The sequence below is a fragment of the Danio aesculapii genome, chromosome 5, assembly GCF_903798145.1.
Source record: "Danio aesculapii chromosome 5, fDanAes4.1, whole genome shotgun sequence".
Lineage (NCBI taxonomy): Eukaryota > Metazoa > Chordata > Actinopteri > Cypriniformes > Danionidae > Danio > Danio aesculapii.
In genome coordinates, this window is record NC_079439.1 from 59,749,792 (window position 1) to 59,773,708 (window position 23,917).

Below are 23,917 nucleotides of genomic sequence, written 5' to 3' on the forward strand. Positions count from 1 at the left end.
TTTTCTTTTCTGCTTAGTCCCTTTATTAATCCGGGGTCGCCACAGCGAAATGAACCACCAACTTATCAAGCAAATGTTTTACGGAGCGAATGCCCTTCCAGCTGCAACCCATCACTGGGAAACATCCACACACACACTCATTCACTCACATACACTACGGACAATTTAGCCCACCCAATTCACCTATACCACATGTCTTTGGACTTGTGGGGGAAACCGGAGCACCCGGAGGAAACCCACACGAATACGGGTAGAACATGTAAACTCCATATTTATGTAGAAAATAATAATTATTAAAACAATTTAATCCATTTTTTTTTCCAAATGTAAAGATTTTTTGTGTTGCTTTACATCCTGTGCGTATTAAGCAATGTGTAAGCGTTTGAACCCATATAGGCACATAACTAATGTGCTCTGCACTGGATTTTAGACCAGCTTTCAGTTGGTCAATGGCTCTGCCTATTTCAGTTCTTCAAAATAGCAACGCGCCAATCATACATCTTAACACACTTTCTTTTTAGACCAGCACACCCATGAGTCCACAAAGTAGCGCAAATGGATTTACGATTTAAACAACATGCACAAAACGTGAAAATTAGGGTATCTCTGGTCTGAAAATAGCAGCAAATAACGCCATGCATCTTGCGCCTATTGTGCCAGGTATATGATAGGGCCAAATATGTAATATCTACAGAAGTAATTTTATCACAGGATTAATAAGGTAAAAAACAAAAAACTTTCCATCTCCTTTGATTATGTTTGTTGGAATATTTTTTTATTCATAGTATAAACTTGCATTTACCCAAAAAAAGTAATTTTTACAATCTTACAGCTCATAATTCTGACTATATTTCTTGCAATTCTAGCTTTATCTATTTATCATCTCATGAACACTTGATGATAATAATTGCGGAACCAACATCACTACTTGCTATACACTTTTATACACATATACACTTATTTAACAACACACTTTACATGCCAATTTGCACATAATAGCAGCACATATAATGTTGTATATAGTAATAAACACGTACATACACTTGTCAATTTGCATATTTGCACTCACTACTTACTTCTATTTTTTTTTAAATATATTTATTATCTATTTTTTGTCCTGTTTCTGTTATCCTGTTGCACTGTAGAAGCTCTGTCACGAAATTCTGATTTATACCTCACATTTTCACATGTTTTTGTGAATTGCTGACTTGGCTTGGTCTATTCTGTATATATTCAATATTAACAACTACTATGGTACCAAAATATTGTGCATCCCTACACAAAAATACTAAGTTGTGTCTTATATAGACAAGAGTGTGTCCAACAACTAAAAAATAGCATTAATTACAGTAGCAATAATTAAATTTATTGTTTAATAAAGCCTCACAACCGTTAACAAATCAGCAGCATTGTTCATGTTTGTCTAGATATATCTCTTGCAAAGGAAAGTTGGTAATACAACATATAATGTATTATCGTTTTATAACATACATTTGTATAGATTCAGTATGATTCATGTGTCCTCTGTGACCCACTAAATTACAGTCTCTGTCTTTGTTTTGACCCTGAAGCTCACCAGTTGCTCTCAGTTGTTCTCCTCAAAGGGTTGCTTTGTGGAAATTATGGTGTTTATAAGTCTAGACTACACGAGCAGTTAAAGTATGCTTGAAATCATTTGATAATGGTATACTTAACCTTTGTCTATAGATTACTAAAAGAACCCCCTACCTTCCACTAACATAGAAATTACAAAATATTGACTGATCTTTTGCCATTATGTTGTTGAAAACCCTATTGTAGCATTGTAATTTGCTTGAGTCAGGTTGAATGTAGTGTTTCTTTACATCACTGAAATACTAAATTAGTAATTTAGTTTTATAAGTGTGTGTGTGTGTGTGTGTGTGTGTGTGTGGCGCGCACTTCAGGCACTGACACATGAGCTGCAGGATTGTCAGACCAGAGCTCAATTATATTCACAACCCTTCCAAATATGTTAGTTAATTATTTATTTATGAAGCACATTTTAAACAACAGTTGTTGACCAAAGTGCTGTACAAAACATTAAAAACAAAAAGAACATTGTTAGTTATAGAAAAGATAGATAAAGTATATTATATTTTCAATTGATATAAACAGTTTAGATAAAAAAAAAAAAAAAAAATATATATATATATATATATATATATATATATATATATATATATATATATATATATATATATATATATATATATATATATATATATATATATATATATATATGTGATTAAAGCTTAGATTTAAACAAAGAGATTATACCATTCAAAATGACATTGGCATGCCATTCCGTAATTTGGGGCCAACCCAACAAAAGGTCGGTATGTTTAAGTTTAGTCCTAGATATGGAAAGCAAGCCATGATCACCCAACCACAGACACTTAGTTGGATTATGGGGAAATATCAGGTCAAAAGTATAGGTAGGAGCTAAGCAATGTAAAGACTTTTCCACATAGACTAAAATTTTAAAGTCTATGCTGTGAAATTCACAGCATAATTATTTTTACTACAGTCAATAGCTTGTAAACACCTAATAGTTGAACTTTTGACCCCGTTATAAAGCGAGTAACAGTAATTCAGACATGTGGTAGTGAAAGCATGAACTGCTTCAACATTCTTATAGGAAATAAAAGATAAAACTTTTGCAAGGTGACATAAACGATACAAATTAAAGTGAATTAATCTGTTTATCAAGTCTAGAGTCAAATAAAATACCAAGATGTTTTGCACATGAGATAACACAAGAGTTCAAAAATCCTTAATTAGGAAAAAAAATTATAATTCTGAGAAAGCCATGATTTCAGATCTTGTAGAAAGCTAATAAAACTCCAAAAGAACAAGGATCATTGTATTTAAGTGGGAGGACCAACAAGAAACCCAATGGCAGCATATATAAAGAAAATAGTGTAGGACCAAGTACTAACCCCTGCAGAACCCCAAAGGAAAGATGAGCTGCTAAAGAAGTACATTTTCCAAAGCAAACAGAAAACTTTCTATTGGTTAAATATGTTTTAAGGTTTTAGAACAATGCCCTGAATGCCTTGGTGATATTCCAACATTGATATTACAATTTTATTATCTACTATGTCAAGTGCTGAACTGAGATCTAAAAGGACCAAAGCAACAGCATTCCCATTATCAGTAGACAACATAGTCACTTTCAGTAATGCAGATTCAGTACTAATGCAGTTTTCTATAACCAGACTGTATATTAACTAAACAAACAAACTTGACTGGGCAGGCTGGCAGGGATCAGGGCTGGAAGACAGGACAAGAAGATAAATGATGACGAACTGGCACAGGACAACAGACATGAGGAGAATATAAGCAGAAATAATTAACAAACAGACAGGTGAACATAATAAACTAATAATGGGTTAACAAGGGGGGTGTGACTAGACAATAGACAGGAGAGCACTTGACACAAAGAAAAAGCGCAAGCCATGTGCTCACATAAAATGAGTGAACTTATTAACCGCATGTTCACATAAAACACTAAAGCTAAACACAACAACAACAGAAGACTGAACGCAAGACACGAGTACACTATAAATAAAAGCTCACCATGCACTCACACATGCAGTGTGAATGTTACATCTCAGCGCCAACCGAAACCAAAACCAACTACACTGAGATGCTGAGAATGAAACACCATACTGCATACAGAACAAAACACAAAAACCAGGATGAGAGTGCACGTCGCAAACACGCCCAGACCTCGTGTGCCTGCATCAAGCGGGAGTGCACACGGCCCAAACGCAGCCAAGTGGCGCTCGTACAAAAGACACGCAATCACAGAAAATGAGTGCTCAACCCGAGAAAACTTGAGGTGAGTACAACATACAAGACATGACAGGACTAATATCTGGACTCTAAAACAAGAACTAACCAGACTGGAGTGGCAGAATCCTGACAGGACAGAAACATCAAGATTGGATTTTTTGAACCAGGGAGGAACAGAAACATGTATTACACAATCCAATAGAGAGCCAGTACTAAGACAAATTATGATAAAAGACAAAAAATCAGATCCTATGATTTCTAAAATTTGCTTAGTACGATGGATATCTACTTTTTACATCTAAGCATAGTGACAAAAGCTGTGTTTTAAATGTGCAAAAATATCTTTACAAGTGTAAATGAAATCAAACACATTCCATGTGACACTGAATTATTTCAGACAGAGTTTGAGACATCTGCTGTAATTTAGGTAAGACAAAATCAATAGCCAAAAAATAAAACAAACAAGTAAATAAATGAAATAAATAATAAAATCTGAAAACATGGTAAAAATCAGTCTGCCGCAAGAGCTTTTCTTTTTCTAGATTGCTTTTGGAAACACTGTCGGTTGGGTTTAGGGAAGTGGGTCGGCGCTGATCCATCGGTGCATTTTAAAACACTATCGTTTGGGTTTAGGGAAGGAAGAAGGTGGGGGTATCGGTCAGTCGGTCAGTCAGTCGACAGCCGCCTCTGGTGGAGTTACATGAGAGGCACGGACGGCACTCGCGAGAGATATTGGAGATCTGAAAAAGCATACAGAATGCCGGATTTGTGAAAACAAGAACTGCAAAAAAAAGTAGCTTCTGGGACGTAATTGGTGCTCTCCAGAAAAGTATATAGGGGTACGTAATCAGAATGAGCCTGGTTTGGGACAACATTTACAGCAGGGTTTTAAACTGAATCAATTGATGCTTTTTAGCAACAGTCAAAACCAAACATATATCATTTAACCAATATTTCAACTGAAATATTAGAGAACAATTAAACATATTGAATGAATTAATTCTATAGCACATTTAAAATCAGGTGTAAACTGAAGAAATTTGCTTTGGAAAGTTTCTGGAAGAGATTTATTTAAATGTAAAAAATGCTGTTACAATTTATTTTACTTCTACTGATAAAAAAATAAATAAATTTAACCCTGGTTATTAGGCTGAGTGACTGAGGAACCTCTTGGTGTTTTGAAGCTGAAGCCAACTGTTTGATTTATTCAAATTCAGCCTGTGCTCAGGGCAATATTATCCCGAAAGCAATCCCACTGCAAAAGCTCAACAGGCATTCTCTGTTGAGCTGCTCTCTGGTTGCACCATTAACCAGAAATAATGATAATAGTGCTAGGAATGTAGAGAATGTCAGCTTTTTGTAGCACAAATGGAGAATTTTAATGGCGGGTCTTTCAGTCCATTCAGTATAATATCAATGAAAGAAGCTCGTCAGACATTTTGCTCTACAAAAAAGACCATAAAGAAACAGTTAGCATTAGAGCTAAATGTTAAATTCACTAAAATTCCAACAGTGAAAAATAATAACCCATGTGCCATTAAAAATTCAAACTCACTGCATAAATGTTAATGTGTCCCTGAAATGCCAACGATATCAAGTATTCGCCTAATCTTATATGTGCAGGAACTTCATTGGAAGCACAGCATTATTAAAGATACATGAGAAGCCTTGTCATGGTTAAAATGAGAGCTTGCTGACATTTTCATTTGCTGGTAACTTTGAAAGTCTTTGGATCTGCACAACTGGCTTTTCATGTACGGCAGGTCAAGAGAAAAAAGAGAGACCCACTTGGCATCATTGCCGTGTCGCTTACCAATGTCCGTCTCACTCCACATCAGTCTGTGAAACTGCCCTTTGTCTGCGCTTCTCAGGGTCACAAAAATGCTCTTTCACCCTTCCTGAAAAAAAAATACAGTATTGCTTATATGATAGGTGATTAGAAGGATTTATGTAATGTACTGTGGAGATATTATTACAATGTAGCCCTAAAGTGGATCAGAACAAAAATATCAATTGTATGCTTAGTTTGCGAACAGAAAATAAATCTTGCTAACATAAAAATAAAATAAATAAATAAAGATACATAATAAATAAAGATCTAAAACACAAAGAGGTCTATCTTGTAACTTCAATGTGTGTAATCATTTGTTTTCATGGTATCCATATTGGTTAGTGTATCTTTTGGTCATTGGATTTTCATTTTAGAAATGCATACAGAAAAACGAAAAACGGGTCGTTTCTTGACTTTCGTTTTAAAATTCAAAAACCAATATCGAAATATGAGGAATTTTTCTTTTTCATGTTGAAAAACAGAAAAGCAAAATGAAAAAATTATTTGATTTTTCATTTTTTTATTTCGAATAACAAAAACCAGATAGGCAGATTCATTCACGGTGATGCAATGCTGCTACACACAGCCCAGCCTACTATATAGGCTATTATTTTTTTCCACTTAATAATGTTATAAAAGGTATTTTCTTGTGATAACTATTATTGTGATATTATTATTATTATTATTTTATTATTATTATTATTATTATTATTATTATTTTATTATTATTATTTTATTATTATTTTAAATGCTGCTATATTTGCACATAGCTATATGAAATTATGGTTAGATTCATAGTATGATGATGCACACACACAACTCATCCGCAAGCTTTAGTGATAGTCTGCTTTTAAAAGACATGGGATGCTTATCAGGGTGTTTGTGCAGAAGCAGCATGCTTGATTTCAGATAAAATTAATTGCTAGTTTTTATTTTAAAATAATATGACCTATTGAAAAGTGCGTTACGAACAACTGTATTATTGCCTCCCTCACTTCAGTGATTCGTGATCAAACTTTGGGAAGTGGAAGTATTATGGTTTTAACAATATTAAAACGTAATGCTTGCATGTAATGTCAAAATAAAGGTTGTTTCATTTAAAGGAAAACATGCTAACAAAAAATAAATAAATATATATATATATATATATATATATATATATATATATATATATATATATATATATATATATATAACCGGCTCTTATACAAGAAATATGTCATCTTAATGAGGAAAATATGTCTTAGCCAAATCCCGCTATCACAAGAAAATACCTTTTATAACATTATTACGAGGAAAAAAAAATAGCCTATATAGTTAGCTAGCCTGTGTGCAGCAGCATTGCGTCACTGTGAATGAGTCGGCCAATCTGGTTTCAGAATATTAAAAAACAAGCATTTATTCGTTTTTGTTTTATGGGGATTTTATTTTTGTTATTCAAAATAAAAAATGAAAATCAAATAATTTGTGAGTTTTGCTTTTCCGTTTTTCACCATAAAAAAAGAAAAATGCCTCGTATTTCAATATTCGATTTTGAATTTTAAACCAAAATCAAAAATCGGCCCATTTTTCGTTTTTCAATATCCGTTTCTAAAATGAAAATCCAAGATACACTGGCCCATATTTCAAGCCATTACTGTGCAATAACACTGTAGCACAAAGCAAATGTAACTGCAGTTTTAATAGAGGGCATTCATATCTAAATTATTTATTTCAACATGATATGGTACTGCATTAACTGTAGTAAATAATAACAAGTCTTACTGCATGTCAATTATTTTATCAAAAGACTGCTGTTTTGTATAGTATAGTTTTATTGTCTATTTAAAATCGATATCATTTCTAATACTTTGGGAGTTTAGTGTATTTCTGAAACAGTAAAAAGGATAAAAGGGCAGAAATAATCAAATTAAACCTGTCAACTTTATTGTGTGAAAAATAAAAATCTAAGTTTATTAAAGTTATGATTGGAGTGCCAAAAATGTACAGTATAGTTGACTAGATTTTATTCAAACAAAGACACTTATAGCCAGCTATATAGTCAGCTGCACATATAACGTTGTGTATAGTAAAATACCTGTACAGTACATACACTTGTCAATTTGTATATTTGCAGTCACTACTTATTTATATTTATATTTTTTAAATATATTTAGCTGTAGTAAAATGAATCAATAAATATTTGATATTTAATCAATTTAAATATCTTTAAGGAAATACTAAATTTTATGTAACTTTATATATTTTCATATTAGTATTATTAATATTAATAATAAATATAACAAATTTAAATATTATAATTGTGAATACTAAAATAAAATATCAAACAATAAAAATAACAATACTGTAAATAGTACTGATGTACTTCAAATGTTAAAAAAAAAAAATAGAACAAAAAAATAGTTTTAACTTGACCAATATTTGCTTCTTTTTTTAATTTTATTTTAAGCATTCTTTAATTAAAATAATAATAAACAATGCATGTCAAACCTTTCATTACATTGCTTGCAATTGCATTAAATGTCCAACAGGAGTTCTTAGAGCACCAGCTCATTTGCATTTAAAGGCACACAAAACAGCTAAAATTCCTTTTGAACCATGAATTGACATATTCAACAGGGTAAAATAAATGAACTGATGGGTATTTGACCCAGAAATTCACAGACACATTCTTGAGACAAAAATACTTATTGTACTTCTTGAACAAAGGCCAGAATAAGAACCCTTTAAAAAGAAGGTTGTTGGGATACGTCTATCATTCACTGTCTGAACAATGTCTGTGAGTCCACTGATGACGTGATCTTTTCTAAACAAAAGAAGTGCACAGAGAAGACAGCCTATCCCAATGTTCAGACCAAACGTTTGATTGGATGAACTTTTCTTGGTCCCACACCTTTGATAGAAAATTAATTTTTTTGCTATCAGGATGCGGAGAGTTTTTCAACCAGCATAGCAAAAATTGTTTCTAAAGGCAACCACCTATTGCTGCATTAATATTAACCGAAATACTATTTTTCCATTATTAGTATGCCAAAAATAAATCACTTTTTTAATTGTTAAATTAAAGGAAATTAAAAGTGTGTTTTTGTGCTTGTCCTGTCTGGGTTAAATCTGTGTAACCCAGCGGTCCTTTTGCACCCAAACCAGTCTGAACTGGTATCGAACCAAGCAATTCTTTGCATTAGAGTTGGTTGCTCTAACAAGGAAGCTAAAGACCATGGCCTCTAGCGTTTGTTGCTAGAGCACCTTTAGAGGTCAGAGGAGTGAGGTTTACCTGCAGAGCACTTCACAAGCTGGCCTCCGTTACAATTTACCCCTAAACCTCACTGCCATGCCAGACGAGCCCCCATGTGTAACTTACCAGTCCTACTTCACCCAACTCGGTCTGAACTGGCATCGAACCGACGATTCTTTGCATGGGCGTCAGTTGCTCTAACAAGGAAGCTAAAGACCATGGCCTCTAGCGCCTGTCACTAGAGCATCTTTAGAGGTCAGAGTGAGATTTTCATGCATAACACTTTACTCGCTGGTCTCCGTTTCACTCAACCCCATAAACCTCACTCCCATCCCAGACGAGCCCCCAAGTGTTATCCACCAGTCCTACTTCAACCATCTCAGTCTGAGCTGGGATCGAACCAACGATTCTTTGCATGGGAATTGGTTGCTCTAACAAGGAAACTAAAGACTATGGCAGTTAGCGTCTGCTGCAAGAGCACCTTTAGGGGTCAGAGGAGTGAGGTTACCTGCATAGCACTTTGCTAGCTGCCCTCCGTTAAATCTGTAATGTCTAAATAAATCTAAGACTTAAGTAGTTAAGTAGTACTTAAGTAGTGATTCGCTTACTCGTTCATTCAAATGATTCATTCAAGATGTCAGATTCATCAAGAAGCAAGCAAGTGATTGACTTCATGAATAGATTATTGAATTAGACAACTAGTAGCCTCAAGAGGCATTGTTAACACATGTTCTGCTCTGACATAGTGTGTCTAAAATGTTGCTCACCTAATACTAACATCTTTTTTTGTTCTACGAAACAAACTATTTGTGTTACACACAAAAAAATCTCGCTATTAAATATTTATTTGAATATTATTTTACTTTGGTTGAAGTCAACTTAATGTCTTAAGTCAATTATTATTGGGTTTTTTGTGTGTGTGTGTTTTTTTTTTTTTTTTTTTTTTTGCATTACATATTTTCTTTCTTCCAAAAAATAGTTTCAGATCAAACAATAATTAGTGGACCTCCTGCAGTAGCACCACAGACCCCCTGTTGAAGAGACTGGATTAGGCCCAGCGCACAGCAATTGCGTTTACTGCGACATCTACTCTAGGAAGATAGATCAGATACAGATCCTCAATCACTCTAGAGCTTCGTGACAGTATTGCAGACACACTCTATTGAGCTGTCCACAGAGATAGAGAGTCTGGCCGTGTAAAAGAAATGTCGTCTTGTCACCGTTTACCTGTAAATAATGAATGGCTTTATAAAGATGTGCTCGGGCAGACATGCTCTCACTGTGATTTCTGCATCTAATGATGAAGAGGACAGAGACACAGAAGGCTGATGAATTATGTCTGCAATGATTTATGCAACTAAGCCAAGTTAATGGAATCACTGTGGTGAAGGACTGAAGATACAGAGACAAGAGAGAAAAAAACACTCAGAGAATTAATGCTGAGTTATGTTGACAATTCTAGCTGACAGGGCATGATATACTGGGATTTGAAAATAGACTGATGATATTGCACAAAGTGTTCATTGTTAGATGTGTGTTTTCATTTTGAAAACATTTGAAAGTAGATGGGCTGAAACAGTGAGATAAACACAAATCAGTGACTTCTCTCAAGAGCAAACCTTTTTTTCCTTCTTGCTAAAGGAACCTAACATACATTTTTTTTGTAATCTAGAAAGTAAATGAAGGTCTTGAAAAATAAGTAAAATTTACATTCATTCGTTTTCTTTTCGGCTTAGTTCCTTTATTAATCAGAGGTTGCCATAGCGTAATGAACCGCCAACTTATCCAGCATATGTTTTACACAGCGGATGCCCTTCCTTCACTGGGAAACACCCATAGATTCTCATTCACACACATACACTACAGACAATTTAGCATACCCAATTCACTTGTGGGGGAAACCAGAGCACCCGGAGGAAACCCACAAGAACATGCTCTCTAGGGACATCAAAAACTTATTTTACATGTTGCACAAAGGGCATAATATGTCTCTCGTGCTATTAATCTGTCAAATATTTTACTGTCCATTCATCCACAATCATTCTGAATACCTTTCTGTCCACTGACCCATTTATCCATCCATCCATCCATTTATTCATCCATACACTCATCCATCCATCTTTCCATCCCTCTGGGGTGCATTTCCAAAAACCATCGTTAGCCAACTAAGATCGCAAGTTGTTTCATTACAAACATAGTTTGTTGATTTGGTGTTTCTCAAACCCGTCGTTCCAATGAACATTCGCAAACTGCGTCGCAAACGTCTATGCTTGCAACTAAACCTCTGGAGCTGTAGTTAGAAACATAGTTCCTGGCTGCGTTCTATTCCCACTTAACCCCCTATGCCCTATTCATTTAGAACAGTCTAACATTTAAACTTGGAAAGATTTTTAATTTTTTTTTAAAGCATTAAAGTCATCTCTCTCTTAGGTGTAATTTGCTTTCAAAGTATTTTTACAGTTCAGTTTTAGCCATCTTCATGTTTACAATTGCGCTCCCTTCGCAGTGCACTTTGAAAACATTGATGCCATTTGGAATATAGTCATGGCTCATGGCGAAAGCTATGTGACCTATTATTTAAAAGGAATTTATGTTACGTCTCCAAAGCTTGTGAAAACAAAAAACATATGTTAATGCTTTTAATTTATAGTAGGTTATTTATTAAGTATCTGTACTGTATATGACATGGGCCTGTTGGTTAGCACATTTCTGCAGTGGTTTACATGTGCAAATTGTAAAATTTTGAAAAAGACTTTAAAAAAAAAAAATAAATAAATAAACAAAATCCTACTTAATAATAATAATAATAATAATAATAATAATAATAATAATAATAATAATAACAACAACAACAACAACAATCATCATCATCATTAAAATTATTTATATTATTGTTAAAGTATGATAATTTTTTCATTTCCTAATAAATAAGAAATATTAAATTTCATTTCTTAATAAATCGCCTCATTATATAATTTATATAGGATATTAAAATACGTGTTAGCTTTTGTACGTGATTTTATGTTTTAGAATAGAATATGTAACGTTCTCAATAATATTTGTAAGGGGAACATTAGTCCTATGTGAGCCATTCACATATATTTCATTATGGAAAACAAGTGCATGTTTTTAGCAAAACTAATATTGGCCATATTTTTAAAAATAAGTGTGTGTATAAAACAATAAAATTTGCACAAAAAAATTATGGGGTTCTTTTCTAAAAAAGTTGTTACCACCAAGTTTAAAGCATAATTATGGGCGTTTCACATTATAACTAACGTGGTTCAAATGATGGATCTGCGACTGAGAAACTACGCGTTTTGGGAAACACTTGTCACTATATCGTTCTTTTCCCATCGATGCATCATACTATGATAGTTCAGCCACGAGTTGCGTCGTTGTTTGGGAAACGCACCCCTGAATGGCTTTTTTGTTCCTCCATCCATTCTTCCATCCCTTTTCAGTTTAGTTCAGTTAGTCTTTATTCATTTCCCGAAGGTAATTTGGTTACAGCGCACAAACATATCACACATTGTACAATACAAATCTACTCTGAATTTAAAAACTTTACAGCTGAGGCTATAAATAGACTTGTTTTACTAATAAGAGTTTCTTTATATCGAATACCAGAAGGGAGAAGATAAAACTCATGGTACATATGGGGATCATCAGACAGATACTCTGAGCTTTCCCCAAAATTGTCTATGGTATAACTGAGCAATAGTCATCTGTTTTCTCCCTGTTATTTTTCCTCACAATTCTCTCCAAACAACTCTTATTTTTCACACTTAGAGAATTGAACCAAGCTAAGAATAATAGGTAACAGTGAATGAATGTATGAACTGTCATACATTCAGTGATTTAACTACAGGACATTGAATGTCTGTTCATTCATTAATATCGGACCATCTATCTATTTTATCAGCCATTAATTAACCCATGTGTGTCCATTTATTCACCCATCCCATGTCTTTATGTCCATCCATCCATCCATCTTTATATATGTATGCTGATCCATCCATCCATCATTTAATCCATCCATCAATTATTCCATCTTTATATATGTATGCTTATCCATCCATCCATCCATCCATCCATCTTATTATATGCATGCTTTTCCATCCATCAATAAATCCATCTTTATATATGTATGCTAATCCATCCATCCATCCATTATCCATCCATCCATTATCCATCAATTAATCCATCTTTATATGTATGCTCATCCATCCATCTATCCATCCATCAGCTAATCCATCTTTATATTTAGAGTATGCCTATCCATCCATTTATTAATTAATCCATCTTTATATATGAATGCTTATCCATTCATCCGTCAATCCATCAATTAATCCATCTTTATATATGTATGCTTATCCATCCTTCCATCCATCCATCCATAGATAACAGTGACTGAGTGTATAAACTGGAAAGCATACACATCAGTGATTTATCTACAGGACATTGAATGTCTGTTGATCCATTAATATCTGACCATATATCCTTTTATCACCCATCAATGAATCCATGTGTGTTCATTCATTCACCCATTTTCTGAATGTCTTTATGTCCATCCATCCATCCATCCATCCATAATTTAATCCATCCATCAATTAATCCATCTTTATATATGTATGCTTATCCATCCATCCATCATTTAATCTATCCATCAATGAATCCATCTTTATATATGTATGCTTATCTATCTCTCCATCCATACATTCATCTATCCATCAATTAATCCATCTTAATATATATTTATGCTTATCCATCCATAAATTAATCCATCTTTATATATGTATGCTTATCCATCCATTAATTAATCCATCTTTATATAAATGCTTATCCAGCCATCTATCTATCCATCCATTCATCCATCCATTAATTAATCGTCCTTTATATATCAATGCTTATCCATCCATCAACCCATCAATTAATCCAACTTTATATATGCTTATCCATTCATCAATTCATCATCCATCCATCCATCCATACATCTATCATCCATCCATCCATCCATCAATTAATCCATTTCATATGTATGCTTATCCATGCATCAATTAATCGATCTTTATATAAATGCTTATCCATCCATCCATCCATTCATCCATCCATCAATCCATCAATTAACCCATCTGTATATATTTATGCTTATCCATCCATCCATCCATCCATCCATCCATCCATCCATCCAACATACACACATCCATCCATCCATTATTCAATCCATTTCATATGTATGCTTATCCATCCATCAATTAACCCATCTTTATATAAATGCTTATCCATCCATCCATCAATCAATCAATACATCAATTAATCCATCAGTATATATGTATGCTTATCCATCCTTCCATCCATCCATCCATCCATCCATTCATCCACCCATCCATCAATACACACATCCATCCATCTGTCCATCCATCCATCGATTAATCAATCTTTATATATAAATGCTTACCTATCCATCCATCAATTCATCCATCAATTAATCCATCTTTATATATGTATGCTTATCCATCCTTCCATCCATCCATCCATCCATACACACATCCATACATACATTCATCCATCCATCAATTAATCCATTTTTATATAAATGCTTATCCATCCATCCATCCATCCATCCATCAATCCATCAATTAATCCATCTGTATATATGTATGCTTATCCATCCATCCTTCCATCTATCCATCCATCTATGCACACATCCATCCATCCGCCCATCAATTAATCCATCTTTATATAAATGCTTATCCATCCATCCATTCATCCATCCATCAATTAATCCATCTTAATATATATATATATATATATATATATATATATATATATATATATATATATATATATATATATATATATAAATGCTTATCCATCCATTAAGTAATCCATTTCATATGTATGCTTTTCCATCAATCAATTAACCCATCTTTATATATGTATGCTTTCATCCATCAATGAATCCATCTTTATATAAATACTTATCCATCTATCCATTAATTAATCCATCTTTATCTATGTATGCTTATCAATCCATCCATTCATCCATCCATCATTTAATCCATCCATTAATCCATCTGTATATATGTATGCCTATCCATCCTTCCACCCATCCATCCATTCATCCATCCATCCATCAATCCATCAATTAATCCTTCTTTACATATGTATGCTTATCCATCCTTCCATCCATCCATCCATACATTCATCCATCCATCAATTAATCCATTTCATATGTATGCTTATCCATCCATCAATTAATCCATCTTCATATGTGTATGCTTATCCATCCATCAATGAATCTATCTTTATATAAATACTTATGCATCCATCCATCACTCCATCCAATAGTTAATCCATCTTTATATATGAATGCTTATCCATTCATCAATCCATCTATCAATGAATCCATCTTTATATATGTATGCTTATCCATCTATCAATTCATCCATCCATCAATCCATCCATCCATCTATCCATCCATCCATCTATCCATCCATCATCCATCAATGAATCCATCTTTATATATATATATGCTTATCCATCCACCAATTAATCCATCTTTATATGTATGCTTATCCATCCATCCATCCATCCATCCATCCGTCCATCAATAAATCCATCTTTATACTGTATGTGAATGCTTATCCATCCATCCATCAATTAATCCAAATTTACATATGTATGCTTATCCATTTTCCCAGTAATGGGTTGCGGCTGGAAGGGCATCCGCTGCGTAAAGCAAATGCTGGATGAGTTGGTGGTTCTTTCCGCTGTGGCGACCCCGGATTAATAAAGGGACTAAGCCGAAAAGAAAATGAATGAATGAATGATGCTTATCCATCCTTCCATCCATCCATCCATCCATACACGCATCTATCCATCTGTCCATCCATCCATCAATTAATCCATCTTTATGCATGTATGCTTTTCCATCCTTCCATTCATCCATCCATCCATCCATTCATCCACCCATCCATCCATACACACATCCATCCATCTGTCCTTCCATCCATTAATTAATCCATCTTTATATAAATGCTTATCCATCCATTCATCCATCCATCGATTAATCAATCTTTATATATAAATGCTTACCTATCCATCCATGAATTCATCCATCAATTAATTAATCTGTATATATGTATGCTTATCCATCCATCCATACACACATCTATCCATACATTCATCCATCCATCAATTAATCCATCTTTATATAAATGCGTATCCATCCATCCATCCATCAATCCATCAATTAATCAATCTGTATATATTTATGCTTATCCATCCATCCTTCCATCTATCCATCCATCCATACACACATCCATCCATCTGCCCATCAATTAATCCATCTTTAAATAAATGCTTATCCATCCATCCATTCATCCATCCATCAATTAATCCATCTTAATATATATATATATATATATATATATATATATATATATATATATATATATATATATATATATATATATATATATATATATATATATATATATATATATATATATATATATATATATATATATATATATATATATATATATATGCTTATCCATCTATTAAGTAATCCATTTCATATGTATGCTTTTCCATCAATCAATTAACCCATCTTTATATATGTATGCTTATCCATCCATCAATGAATCCATCTTTATATAAATACTTATCCATCCATCCATTAATTAATCCATCTTTATCTATGTATGCTTATCAATCCATCCATCCATCCATCCATTCATCCATCATCATTTAATCCATCCATCAATTAATCCATCTGTATATATGTATGCCTATCCATCCTTTCACCCATCCATCCATTCATTCATCCATCCATCCATCAATCCATCAATTAATCCATCTCTACATATGTATGCTCATCCATCCTTCCATCCATCCATCCATCCATTCATCCATCCATCAATTAATCCATTTCATATGTATGCTTATCCATCCATCAATTAATCCATCTTCATATATGTATGCTTATCCATCCATCAATGAATCCATCTTTATATAAATACTTATCCATCCATCCATCTATCAATGAATCCACCTTTATATATGTATGCTTATCCATCTATCAATTCATCCATCCATTAATCTATCCATCCATCCATCATCCATCAATGAATCCATCTTTATATATATATATATATATATATATATATATATATATATATATATATATATATATATATATATATATATATATATATATATATATATATATATATAAATCCACCAATTAATCCATCTTTATATGTATGCTTATCAATCCATCCATCCATCCATCCATGCATCCATCCATCCATCAATAAATCCATCTTTATACTGTATGTGAATGCTTATCCATTCATCCATCAATTAATCCAAATTTACATATGTATGCTTATCCATTTTCCCAGTAATGGGTTGCGGCTGGAAGGGCATCTGCTGCGTAAAACAAATGCTGGATGAGTTGGCTGTTCTTTCCGCTGTGGCGACCCCAGATTAATAAAGGGACTAAGCCGAAAAGAAAATGAATGAATGAATGATGCTTATCCATCCTTCCATCCATCCATCCATACACGCATCTATCCATCTGTCCATCCATCCATCAATTAATCCATCTTTATGCATGTATGCTTATCCATCCATCCATACATTTAATGGCACTCTTTTGATTTATCTGCATGTCTCTAGTAGTAACAGTTTCAAAAAGTTTATAGTTTAACTTTTTGCACTTTTGTCACTTACAAAAACTGCTTTAATTTCTGCAATTTGCTGTTGGTGAAAATGACGGACTGATCAGATATGACAGGTTTGCAGTCACAGGAGGTGGAGAATTATTCATCATGTCTCCTGAGATAAAGAAGAAAGCAGGCTGGCTGAAAGAGATCGAGGTGTTACTGTATCAGTTTGTTTTGGAAAATTCTTGCTCTTTTATTAGCTCACTCAGTCTTCTGCCCTCCTCTGTTCCCCTCGTACTACCTACTGCTGGCTAACATGGTGCCATATAAGTGCTAATAGGTTCTCAGTTGTAAAGGGCATGTACTATTATTAAGAAATCACTTTTTGAGCAGGGTCTTTATTTATTTTTAGAAAAATGACATTTTCAGACAACCCAACACAGGTTTGTATAACATATTTTTTTGCTTAAATACATGTTTTTGCAGTCAAATGACAAAAGGCAATGTTACTGTCAGATAATTAGCTTTGCAAGTGTGCATACTTCAAGTACCTATTTACTTATTCATGCTAAGAGCTTAAGAGGTCCACTAAGAGCTTGTTAATACATTTGAACGGAAAGGTGGTGCATGGACTTTAAACCTAATATTAAGGAATAAATTGTAAAACCAAAGCTAAACAACCATAGAATCAATTTCTTGTTTCATGAATAATTCAAAAACAGATCTGATTATATTGCATAAGGAATTTAATGCAACTCACTCCCTAATACATTATATAAAGATGTTGTATAATTATAGAAAGTAAATGAAGCATATGCTAATGCCTTCAAATCACATCTAATACAATCTCATTCATTCAAATCAGCGGGCTTACGACTGAGAAAATAGCCTTTCATAAAATATTAACAAGGCATGAATATGTTTCCCACCTCTCAATTGCTGTTAGCCACATTTCTGTGAGTTATCATTTCGTTTCTCGCTTTGTAAAACTGCTTACTTGAATATTTCATAGAAATGCTTCTGTTTTTCATCACGCTCATTTGTGTGTATTAATGGGTTCTCAGCAGTGTTTCTCAAGCTCGATGGCATGTTAAAAATCCCTCTGTACAAAAGTGCATTAAGGCTTCAAACGAGAGGAAAGAGAGGAAAAGCAACTTGATAATCCTTACATAAACCAGTATAGAAAGGGAATGGTTGATTTAATTGTGATTAATTTTATTAGAAAAATCTTTTTAGGTCTTAAAATATATATATATATATATATATATATATATATATATATATATATATATATATATATATATATATATATATATATATATATATATATATATATATATATATATATATATATCAAGGCCTAAAAAGATATATATTGTATATAAATGTATATAACTACATTCATTTCATTTGATAAAGTTGAGTATTGTATTATAGTATTACAGTGTAATATTACAAACTATTTCTATTTCAAGTGAACACTCCTCTGCAAGCTTACTGTTCATCAAAGGAAAAACTGAACTTGTCTTAAGTGTTTTTTCATGTTTGTTTGTTTCAGGTGGTCGGGGAGTGGCGCTTTAGTAAAATCCATTGTGATATATTTGTTACCCTGGACGTCATGATGTGCACGGCCAGCATTCTTAATCTGTGTGCCATTAGTATCGACAGGTAGGTTCTACTATCGGGTCAGGAAATGTTTAATGATTCTCTTAAATGACACAAATACCATATTTTAATAATATCTTACCATATATCAATATTGATCTTCAGGGTGAAGTGGAATGGGGGTTGATTTGTGTGCCATATCAGAAAGACTTCTTATATATTTTTGACTCAAACAGCTGTTCTAGCCTAAATACTGTATGTTGTAATGTATTTCTATGTTCAATGATCATTACTCCAGTTTTTAAGTGTCACATGTACCGATGCTGATTTGCTTATCAAGAAACCTGTTTTATATTGTGTTTGTTTGTTTTTGTTATTCTGGATTATTTGATTAATTGAAAGATCTAAAGGTCAGTATATAAAAATATATGTAGTCAGTATATGTAATATATACATATACTTTAATTCTTTGATTATTCTATTTAGAAAAAGACGTTTTAAATTGTTTAAAAGTGATCATGTAGACATTTTTATTGTAACAAATATTTCTATTTCAGATTAATGGTGGACTTTCATCAAAGAAAAGTGTAAAAATGAAACAATATCAGGTTTATTTAAATGAAGCATGAATTTGTTCAAATTAGTTTTTTTAAAGTGGTGGTCCAGAGTGTTTTTTAAATTCTTGGCTGTTCTTGTAGGGTGCAAAACAACGTGTTCTCATGCTTCATTTATAATTAAAAAAATCATGTTTTTCATATATCTTACTTTAATTATATACTGCTACTCAGCTAACATGAAAGTAATTGTCATATTTCCTAGTTCCTCCAAAAGCCCACCCTCAATCAGGCTCTGATTGCTCAGCTAAAATATTGTGCTGTGGATCAGTCACCAGGAAGCGCCATGCCTCTACTAGCACGCGCTTTGCCTCTGTTGTGTAAATACTGTCAGTCAGTGAAACTGTTAGCCGTATCAGTTTGAGTCTGAATCAGACAGAACATGCAGAGGACACAGATGAACCTCACACCTGCTCCCTAAAATAAAATCTGATGAGTGTCTTTCACATATATTTAGAATAAGCATGTGTGAGTAATATGAAACGTTCACATATTTTTTGCAAGTTAGTTATTTGAGATGTAGAAAGCAGGGAAAGCGGCCGCATAGCGAGACACTGCAGCGCTGCTGAAGATTGTGGGTGCAGGTATTTGACAGATAAATATGGATTTGTAGCTAAATTGTTAATGGTGCCAAGCAGCATTTTCCATTGTTTACATCCTTGTTTAATTCCATGCTACAACATACCGTTAACGCTAGAAACTATGCATGTAATAGATCAATTTTAACAAATAAAAATACTTACAGGTTGTGGCTCACTATCCACAGCTTCGTCTATTATGGTTGGAGCTGTTCCGAATCCAGCAATGACTGGGAGAGATTCTGGAAGCTGTTCTTTGTCAAATGCTAACTATATCATTTTTATAATTCTCTAGAACATAATTAAAAGGAAACTGTAAGCACGTATCTCTTTGTGCATGTCCTTTGAAGGCTCAAATACAGAAACTAAACAAGCTATGTGGAAATAGCAGCGTTTGGACAGCATTTTAGCTTTCTCTGCTATAACATTACAGGGCATCTGGCCACACCCTTTCGCTGCACAGGGTGTATGTGTGTAACCTGAAGGGTTTATGATCTCATTAACCAGGATGTATTTTTTTGTAGTCCTCAAACTTTGTTTGTTGTAGGCTTTGCTAAGCTAACTCTGTAAAAGCCAATGTCTCCCTTTGCATTGAAGTTTGAGCGTATTATTTTCAGAGATGTTGTTTATGTTCACACAGCATTACACATCAACTAAAGTTTAAAATATGATATAGTAGTGGACCAACCCTTTAAGCTTTTTACATACCAACCTATGAATAATAAATCAAAGCAGAAACAATTTTTTGGTGAACTTGACTTTTTTAGATCATTAACCATAATAGCCAGTAAATATTAGACACTGAGATTTACTTAAAATTTTACCAAGCTGAATAGAAAAAAGACTGATTGTGAATTTGGATCAAACAACTGGTGGGATTTTTGCAATAACCAATTATACAGTAGCTTAACACTCTGTAGTACACTGTGGAGGTCAAAATTAGAGAACAATTTGCGTACACTGGATGATAACCTTCAACATTTGAAGAAATGTTAATTGCACTTCAACTAAAAACCCATCATTTTAATTACAACGTCAGCAAAGATTAGTCTAGCATTTTGATGTGAACAAGAGAGGGATTTTAGTCCAAATTTTGTTAAGATTCACCACAGTATCCTGTGATCTTATGCATTTGTCTTTAGTGGACAAACAATCATCTAGGGGTAAAGTTTAGATGGGATATAACTGCAGATACTCGCATAGATATAGCATGAAACAGTTTTGTGACTGTACAAAATTAATTATTATTTGTACAATAAGGGGTAAGGGGTAGGTTTCAGGTTAGGGTGGGGTACACTGTAAAAATCCTGGATGCCTTAAATTTTTATGGATGCCGACCTAAACCTGCTTGAGTAACTTATAAAATTAAGTTAGAGCATGATTAACTTATGTTAATGTTACAATGAACTAAAAACATACGCTGTCATGACAAATTGATCATATAATTTTTTACAGTGTAGGTATTAATAAAATACAAAAATTCAATTCAATGAGTAATTTAATAAATATTATGAATAATACTTGGTATAATTACTATTTATATATTACTGTGATGGTTGAGTTTAGGATTTGGGTTAGGGGTAGACGTTAATAAAATACAATTAATGGATAATTTAATTAACAATAAAAATAATTCTCGTTAACTTCCGGCCACAGCTGTATCCCTTCTAGAAATATGTTTATTTTGTGAACAACATGAATGAGTTTGACATGGTAAAGATAAAATATTCTAGAATCAAACATTACAGATTTGGAGTGGTCAGTGGTCACTAATATGGATGAAAGAGTCTCCCTTTGACCTTCCTCTTGATAATCTGTGGTTGCAGGGTTTCAGTCACTTTAGAATGGCAAATTCAGTGAAAACTGAAACGTTAAGCTGTCATTTAAATAAGGTTAGAGATGATTAAGGAAAGTGCCATCAGTATCAATGCAAAATAAACAGTATATAGAGAAAATGACAAACACAAAAAGATTAATCGGATGAATCGCACTAGAGTTCATTTTCCCTCTTGGTGGGGTACTCAGTGCGCACCAAAAACGGACCAAAAACAACACCTTGGAGTGGCTTGTTTGTGGTGAGAACATGATCCAAACTAGAACAGACCCAACTGCAAAAAGTACTGCGCCTTTTTGGACTAATCCAGCTGCCGTAGTCCGATGCGCTGCGCATTATGGAATGTGGAGGAAAAATATTTGTGGGGCCCTAGTTTGTGGCCCCCGCCTCAATGTGAAAGTTTAATGTCAGTGCGGCCCGCGAGTTTGATATGGATGGCAATTTATAGTTTTGTGTGTGGAACTGAACGGACCCACCAATCACGGTGGGGTATATGGTTTTAGGGGGCGGGACATAGGCAAACATTTCTCAGTGAAAGTAACAGCAGCTTTGCCATGGAGTGTTTTCTTCCGTGCCTGCTGCATTCGTCCCAGCGCGCTTCATTCACAACACTTCAAAAAAGTTTTTTTAAGTTGCTGCCCAGCGGGACATTATAAATATAAAAGTGTTTATAAATCAGTGCTTAATTTGAGCTGGGTCTTGCCGGATCCATGTCAGATATTCGTATTTTTCTTCCCAAAATGTATTTTAATTGATTCAGCAGTAAATTGTGCGCAGTGAATACCTGCATGTGTGTGTGTGTGTGTGTGTGTGTGTGTGTGTGTGTGTGTGTGTGTGAGTGAGAGAGAGAAAGAGAGTGCAGCGCAGTGTGGATTGTGTGTGCGCACACGCATGACGGTAGTCATGCGCCTGTTAAAGCCAAATTCACGTTTAACTATTGGTCCTGAACAATTTTTCAACCAATCATCTTTCTTGCGTTTACAATCACTCTCATTGTTTGGTGGTTATTGTTTTGCACACAGTGAGCATAAAAGAAATAAAGTGATGTGTACGCGGCGGGCTAAAAAAAAGTAAGTAACTCAATGCAGCCTATAGAGTGGAGGAACTATGACGTCACTTTTTAGGCGAATCGGCTCCTAGCATAAAACTGGTTCCCCCTATAAAATCCCTATAGGATTTTCCCATAGGCTTTTCGAAGATTGCAAATAATAAGCTCTGTGTTCAAACACTGTTCATTACACTTACACGTTTTGTCCAGCCCGATAATCCTCACATGAAAATTCAACTTTGAGCACTTTTGGATCTTAAATGGAAACACAAGAATTGAAAAGCTAACATTAGGCTATAAAAGGACTATACTGCGCTAGGGGCGCTTGTCTGTGACGTCAACACCACCCTGCTACAGACAACTTTTCTAGCTTTTTTTTAGAAATATGGTCCATGACAAAGAGTTAATCTCTCTGTTTATTATATTATAATGCACGCTATATATTATAAACAAATAAATACGTAAATACACATAGACCTACGTGCCTTTTGGATCGTTTTTACGTGGGAAATACATGTTTTGCTTTACGGTTGTTGTAAAAGTTTTAAAACTGTATGTATAAATATGCCTACATAATATTATCATAAGACATATTTAAATAAGTGTATCGCTCGCGTGCACACAGCCTGCTTACCTTAACAAACAACAGAAATGAGGCGTGAGGGACAAGTCTAT

At 33.8% G+C, this 23,917-nt stretch overlaps 1 protein-coding gene across 1 annotated transcript in view; it reads left to right on the forward strand.

Annotated features, from left to right (window-relative positions):
* drd2b (dopamine receptor D2b) overlaps nt 1–23,917 on the forward strand; it is a 110,994-nt gene that overhangs the window by 67,543 nt on the left and 19,534 nt on the right. Inside the window, exon 3 of the mRNA XM_056458572.1 lies at nt 19,122–19,231. Coding sequence (XP_056314547.1) covers nt 19,122–19,231 — 110 coding nt within the window. The remainder of the gene's footprint in view (nt 1–19,121; nt 19,232–23,917) is intronic.